This window comes from Carassius gibelio, chromosome A5, assembly GCF_023724105.1.
Source record: "Carassius gibelio isolate Cgi1373 ecotype wild population from Czech Republic chromosome A5, carGib1.2-hapl.c, whole genome shotgun sequence".
NCBI classification, from domain to species: Eukaryota; Metazoa; Chordata; class Actinopteri; order Cypriniformes; family Cyprinidae; genus Carassius; species Carassius gibelio.
In genome coordinates this window covers 18338728-18346848 of record NC_068375.1, presented here as the reverse complement: position 1 = coordinate 18346848, position 8121 = coordinate 18338728, and the positions used below count along the sequence as shown (strand labels likewise).

Below are 8121 nucleotides of genomic sequence, written 5' to 3'. Positions count from 1 at the left end.
TTAAGTTTTAACACCCAACTGGCGAACTCCCAAAGTGGCGTCTACGAATCTAAATTAATTTTAATGCGGTACAGGCCTACATTTAAAAGTGTAGGCATGTACCGTATGAGTGCAGGGATTTGTGTGCATGATTGTGTTTGAGTATGTGGTGGAAGGGTGTGTGTGTTTGTGTATTTGTGCTCACCTGTGTATGAATAGTATTTAAAAAAAGAAAAGAAAAAAAAAGTACAATGCATTAATCATTAAATCAATATATAAACAATCAGCAATACTAGTAGTATATATTTTTTGGGGTTTATTTTAATATAAATAACTGAACAAATTATATATATAATAAAGGTTTGGATCAAAATTAGGGGAAAATATGTCACCAATATTGAAATGAATGGAAAAGCTCCCCTTAGTGCTCTCGTCTTATTCTCCTTTTCCATCTCCAAACTATTCTACTCGCAGGTGACTGGAGTTATCGGAGGACAGTGTTTGTCCTCCTGCTTTCTTACAGACTGATTTTTGTGAAAGAACTTCTGTTTTTGCTCTTCGATCTCTGAGTGGTTTCAGTTTACTATGTTGCAGGCCCATGCATTAAATTGTTAAAATGACAAACCTCAAGGACATGTGAAAGTGAAGGTCATCACAGCTCAACCAGACTAAAACACATTGAGTTTCAATGAGTATTTGTGTAGGACTTTGGAAAAAGAGGTCCATTGCACCACCAACAATTAACCCACAAAACCTGCATCAGCCAGGTCAGATTAAGGCTCCGTTAGCACCCTTTCTCTCTGATAATCTGTTGGTGATTGGCACTTCCCTATTCTCCCCTCACCTCGGCTCTTCCCACACGTGTCATCTTGGCTCGCCGGAGGGCAGATAGGGGCTGTCAATTAGCAGATAATGTAGGGAGCAGCTGAATGTCAAACAACGCTTCCCCGGTGGCGACCACACATCAAATGTCCGTCTGGCTGCCTGCGGGATACAATGTCTTGTTACTGAAGTAGGGTTAGAGGGAAAAACAGCCAGCGGGAGGGGAGAAAAGCTGACGAAATCTGGCACGTTAGTTACAGGCTCTCTATCACTTTCACTAATACAAGACGACATTATAGTTCAATTGTATAGGTCCGCGAAGAGACATCTAGAAACAATGTGGCATTTGTTTGGGTTTTCATTCCCGTGTTTATGGTTTCCGTTCAGTTGTCAACTTTCTGGTCAATACTTTTCATTATTTTCTAGGTTCAGGAAACAGCCTACATATAAACCATGCAACAAGCCTCCTGCGTTCAAAATCAATAACGATGCTGAAATATCACAGCAAATCTCCCCCATCTTTAATAATAAACCATGCAAAATATCCACACTATGAGAACCCAAGCCAAAATCCTTGTAGGTCTGTTTTTTTTTTTTCTATGCTCGTCATGTAGGTGGACCAAAATCTAATCAAGTTTAGATTTAGAATAGAGCCTATTCCTTTCTTCTCATGGAAACTCCTCCATCATTTCGCTTGAGCCCGATCACCTTTAAAAATAACAGTAACCACCTCTTGTAGGTCAAGTCAGACAAATAGTCCCCTGGATATAATTAGCCGTCTGTCAACAACCATCAATTCACCCTGAGTGAGAGCCGTGTCAAACAGTACTTTGGAATTTCAACCAGATCGGTGTCTGCCAAACGTATGTATTTCAAAAGACACACTGCCAGAACCAAACTTGGCCCGAAAAATATTTCAAGAGATTTGAAAGGAAATTAACGTCACGTCCAATCCATCATGACTAGCCTAAAGGGATAAAGCATGCGGTTGGTGATATGTGAGAAAATGTCAAGTTTTTAAAAAGAAGGATGTGCCAACTTATTTGGGGAATTTGGGGTTTGCTGCCAAATATCAATGATTTTAGTTTAATGCTCATCTACTTCAGCGCTCCATTTCCAACGGAAATGGAAATATGCCGGCATAACAGGGTCAGTGTCTCCATCTTGTGTTCATACTACTTTTGCTCAAAGGGGTAAAATACCAACATCACAGTGGAATTTCTCTAATGTTTAGCATTAATGAAATATCAACAAAGAGAAAAGGAAGAATAACACCGAGACCCAATGTACAGAATTGAAAGTGAGTATATTGTTAAACAGGTGCCTGGGTATTACAACAGCTGTTGTCATGGCATTGCGAGGTATTCGTTTGTTTACTCTCCTAGAGGCACTAAATATAGTGTTGCATGTACAGCTCTGCTCATTTAGCCTGGATTCAAGGGATCCCTGAGCAGAAACATAGTGCACATATACTGTAAAAGCTCACTTCAACTGTAGATACATAATATATTTATATTGCATCACTCTCCATCACATTCACATAAACATATTACTCTCCAATTGATGACATGAAAATGACATGTCAACAATATGAAAATGACATCAAAAAAGTCAAGCAGCATATTTGTAGTTTGGCAACATAAACAAGTGACTTGATGTTAGTCATTCTCATATCTCCACCAACACCTTATTTTATACAGCATCTCATTTCATTCCATACACGTTTTTTTTTTTTTTTTCATCACATTTGAACACCAAAGAGGATTCCCTTACAATTATGTCAGATTAAACAAAGTCAGTGTATTACTGAGAGGGAAAACAGCATTTGGCCATCCACAAATTACCTACTGTCACCCATACTGACTTATGTGCTTCGATATAAAAATTACCAATACAAATAAATCAAAGTCATTGTGCAGTTAGCAAATAAGCACACGGCAAAGACAACTACTAGTACGGAGGCAGTTTTACAGAACTAAACCAAACAAAAATCATCTTTCAGTCATTTTTCCTGACTAATACGACTGCTGTTGAAAGATTATGATTTTGTTTGTTAATAATGCACTTCGATCACATACACAACACAATTCACACTGAGCCTATAGAATAATAGAATGATGCTGCGTCCATGCTGTGCTACATCAATATCTCATGCAGATACTGGCATAGAGAACAAGTCAGCAGTTTGCTAATAATTCATCTGGTCTCCCATTTTAACGGTAACACTTTAGAATAAGGTTCCATTAGTTAATGTTAGTTAATGTATTAAATAACATGAACAAACAATGAATAATACATTTATTACTGTATTTATTCATCTTCGTTAATGTTAGTTAATGAAAATACAGTTATTCATTGTTAGTTCATGGTAATTCACAGTGCATTAACTAATGTTAACAAGCACAACTTTTGATTTAAATAATGCATTAGTAAATGTTGAAATTAACATGAACTAAGACTTATAAATGCTGTAGAAGGATTGTTCTTGCTTAGTTCATGTTAACAAAAGTAGTTAACTAACATTAACTAATGGAACCTTATTCTAAAGTGTTACCATTTTAACTAACACATCGCTGTCTCTTCAAAGATAATTCATCTGCAACAGATCTGAATACTTCACTGAATACTTCAAGTGGTGACTGGAAGATTACAGTATGTCAGCTACAATGTCTCTGATGTGGTTTGTTTTATTTAATTATCTGTAGACATACCAAGTCTTTACTTCATGGAAACCTCACAGTTACCAAATGTTTATGTAATGATATTATTTATTAAAGGTGCATCGTGTAATTTCTGCATCAGTAGTTACCCAAATGGAATTAAAAAAAATAAAATAATGCTGCATCCAAATACGCTTCTCCAAATCCACTATTCCAGTCAGTTTTTTCAGTGTTTCCCCAAACGAGTTAGGTAAAGCCGTCAACAGCAGGGTTATTAAAGTACATCAATAAATAATAATAAAAAAGATAAAATACCACTTAAAAATTCAAATATTAACTATGATAAATTATATTTAGTAATATATTATAGCATCTATGTGATACTAAAACTATAATAGTATAGAATGCGGAAGGCTTCACATTCATTCATTTTAGATGCACAAAAAAGTCAGTGTTGCTGCTTGATACTGCAAAACAAATATAATTTTAACTATTTTAAATCATAATCACACTGGTTTATGGCTCAAATATTTTTACTGTTTACTGTACTTTGTTATTCTTCTAGTTATCCTATAGCAGTTAATGAATCAGAAGCCTTGCCCCTTCACAGGAAACAGCTTTGTGCTGTTTTCAACAACCTCTTGAGCTGTAAAATAAGGTGGTAACCATGTCACAACAGGTGACTGTGTGATTGAGTTGACCACTGAAATGGGCTGTGGTGATGGATTTGCACTTAACTGGTAGGGGGAAAAAAGCAACCTTAATATATTGAGCTGCTTGACAATTTAGTTTTTATAAGCAGTCTTACATGTAACTACCATTAGCATTGAAAATTACTAAAAGCACCTTCAAAATATGACAACGTACTATTCTTCTTGATGATTTGATGGATATTATGCAGCATATTTTTGACATTATTTTGAACTGTGATCAACACAAATAATACTATCAATCTCTTAATCATTAGCACACTGTATTGCTGAGTGTTTTCAGTGTGCTCCATATTGAGGTCTGCAATGACATACGTTGTTGCATAGTAATCTTTATCATAACTACTAGCAGGCACTTCTTGAGTTGGAGGCTCGAAGCGCCAGGCTGGCAATGGACTTCACCACACAGGTGGAGGCTCTATGGCAGGTGCCGGCACTAGCGATGTAGTTGGAGGCTAACCGGTGTAGCCGCTTGCTCCCAAAAGTGTTATAATGGCCGGGCATGACCTGGTCAATCTCCTCTTTATCGACCATCTCAACCAGCCTTTCGCAGCTACGGGTGTAGTCGCTGATCCGGCTGTAGGGTAGCCAATCAATCATGGAACCATCATAGACCACGTCTCCACTGAACAGGATTTTGTTCTCCTTGTCATGGAGACAAATGCTGCCTCTGGAATGGCCCGGCATGTGGAGAACAGTAAGCTGCCGGTCCCCAAGGTTGATAACATCGCCTGGAGAAGGAGGAAAGGAAGGAAATGTGGAACTGGATAGTGTCACTGCATTGCAGCACTGACACAGCAGAAGCTGTATCGACTGATGCACAAGTTATGAAACAGGATTTTTGAGGTATGTTACAGTTTATTGCTACTACAACTGAGATACCCTGGTGCAAAAAACAAAAATGTTGTGTTAAAAGGTTTTAATCATATACTTCTACAAGCAAATATGCTTGACTGCTGGATATGAGTAGATATGGTAACACACACAGTGATTATATCTGCATAAGCTATGTTTTTAAAAATCCACTAACGTTTACAAGAAGGGTTAAAGACACAAGGTCAGCTTAATAGAAATAACTCAGGGTTCACACACCTTTTCCACAATTGATTTCCATGACAGTCAGTTAAAAGATGAGAATTTGTATACATTATTTCGACTGCACTCACAATGAGTACTTTCTTACTGATGAAATATTTTCACCAAAGCATAACTTTTTAATTATGTAACTATAGCTATACTAAAAACTACACAATATTCACTATAAACAGCCTGTGTGTCAACTTAATATCTGAAGATACACTGGGGTGAAAAAATAGGCCTAATTTGTGAATGAACATCTGTACAACTCCCTGCATAACAGTCCATTCACAGAGAATTATAGGAAGGAGGTCATGTGTGGTTTACTCAGAGCTTTACTCTGATTCTGCTGGGTTTCCGCCAGTGGTCCACTATAATGGTTTATCTCCACCATCAGGCAGATTATGAAGCCACTTTAGACAGTGAGCTTGCTTTTCACTAACCACTGACATGCCTCGTGAGTCTATCATGATCTGATTTGTTTCGATCTTCCTCTAGAGCTCTTCAAAGACATTATGCAAGGCTCCCAAGAATGAAGTCATACATTTTAATCTATTGTTATACGGTTTAGTGGAGTAGCTTATGCAAGGGTGTGTGTGTGTGTGTGTGTGTGTATACGCGCACACACAAAGTGTTACATGCATTAGAATCCTGCAAACATTATAATAGCCCACCTTCTTGTAATATATGTGTTGGTGTAACAGCCTTCACCCTGTACTGTCTTGCTCTCCATCCAGGCGCTGGATCCTCCACGATCTCGCGGTCAGATAACCATGTCACGGTCTCGAAGTTGTCACCGTTAGCCAGAGCATCCACCTCCGCCTTGTGCACGCCCACCTGTTGAAACTGATGCAGCCCACCCGAATGATCAAAATGCACATGCGTGCCAATGGCTAACAGAGGGTTCTTGCGCTTCGAATCGTCCCCAAGCAGCCCTTTACTATTGATGTAGTCAGGCAGACTCCGTAAACCCAGTCCAGTGTCTATGACCACGTCCTGATGTGACCCACGTATGAGCCAGATATTCGCCCTGTTCCCCGATTCATAAAACCGCTCCTGGATCCAAAAAACGCCATTTTCCAGCGACTTATGCGCGTACCAGTCAGTCGCAGACATCTCCAATACATTCAAGAGGTTATTATTGCATGCAAGGTTAATAGTATGGCTGTTAACCTATAATTTTGGTTTCAAATCCTAGCTGATACAACTGCAGAAAGGACGCTGTCACGCTGACACCCTGTTCCGCAAACGCAGCGCGTCATCGAGCGTAACGACATGACGTGCTGGAGAGGCGAAGTGCTATTGGTCAATGCTGCAATAGGCTCCACCAAAGTCATGTATATTACTACTTTAAAATACTATTTATTTGCCTTGGTACTCAGGCGCTCATTTATATTCATCCAAAAGCTGTCACAGAACAGTGTAAGTAGTTTCTGCAATGCGACCAGCTGCCTTACTGGCGCAGTTTTAGAAGAAATGCTGCATGTTGTCAATATTTAAATTAACCTACTCACCCACGTTTCAACGCAGTGGATATAAACGCCGCGGATATATATATATATATATATATATATATATATATATATATATATATATATATATATGTATATGTATATATTACGGCCAGTTGATATTTTATCACACCTTCCATTACCAAAGCAATTTTAGGAATATTTTACATAGAGGCCCTGGGTCTTACCAGAGGGTCCTGAAACCCAGAGAGGGCCAACTCCACTCTTCCCTGCGAGTTGTTTTCTTCGTACTTTTATTATGTTTCCCTCAGCAAGCTGAACCAGGGCTTTTGAAAGCTGAAGATGAGTTAGACTATATGAGACCTTTGAAACAAGAGACCAGAGGACGGATGGAAGACCTCCCATTTAACATCAAACTCCATGCAGGAAAGGGAGCTGAGTGGTAGCCTTTATTTAATTTTGGTACCATATAATACCTATTGCTTCCTACTGGGAGACTTCAGAATTCTGAGATAATCATATTGTAAAAGTATATGGGTAAGAGCAGCGAGGGAAATGTTGTGTGTTAACACTGCCCTTCAGATATTAAATCTATTTAACCATATGTTTAAGTGAAATAGTATAACTGATTAGAGATGGTTTAAACTTGAAAATCGTTTCTATTGTCATTTGATTTGTTTTATCGTTATCATTTGTTTTTTATGGTGTTATTAAAGTAAGAAAAGTCAGACATTTAGAAGTTTAACAAAATTGATGTCCTGTTTTAAAGTGTTTGCACAAAAGAAATTAAAAGAATTGAAGAAGATGACAACTGGACACCAGGTATTACAGGAATCACTTTTGAATGCCATATAATTTGGCTGATTTAAGATTTGCTATAGACCATCTTACAAAGGAACTTAAACTACAAAAGAAGATAATTAGGAAGGAGAGAGGTAATTACACAAAATACAGAATCCCTCTTTAAACAAACAGCATTTTTTTTATAATCTGTAAATAATTAGAATATTTACAGATACTAAGGGAAATGCAAAGATCTCAAGTAAGGACAAGGAGGAATCGCTAAATAAACACTACCAATTGAGTCTGTGCAAAGCTATAAGCCGCTTTTCAAATTGGGTAGAACTAATGGAAACATACTGTCCAATTTAATATTTGTATCCTATGCACCGGTCATTCAGGTGTGTGAATGTTGTTTTATTTTTCTGTGGTATTAATTTAACAACATAGATGCTATTAACATATCTTACGTCATTCCTGTCACATCATCAGTCAAGTGTACAACACTAGTACCTGCGCGCACATATTTAAAATGGTTTTTGGTTACTGGGAAAAACTTTCTTTAGTGCAACTGTTTTGACAGCACAGTGTTTCTTGGTACATAATAGTCATGTTTGAATA

General features: G+C 37.8%; 1 protein-coding gene across 1 annotated transcript; it reads right to left on the bottom strand.

The window, feature by feature from the left end:
- Positions 1–2090: 2090 nt before the first annotated feature.
- On the bottom strand, positions 2091–6543 carry LOC127999192 (acyl-coenzyme A thioesterase MBLAC2). The gene is made up of 2 exons (XM_052592164.1): positions 5923–6543; positions 2091–4902 (listed from the first exon to the last, which is right to left on the bottom strand). The coding sequence occupies exons 1-2, from the start codon at positions 6362–6364 to the stop codon at positions 4517–4519; spliced, it is 828 nt and encodes a 275-aa protein (XP_052448124.1). The 5' UTR covers positions 6365–6543; the 3' UTR covers positions 2091–4516.
- Positions 6544–8121: the final 1578 nt, after the last annotated feature.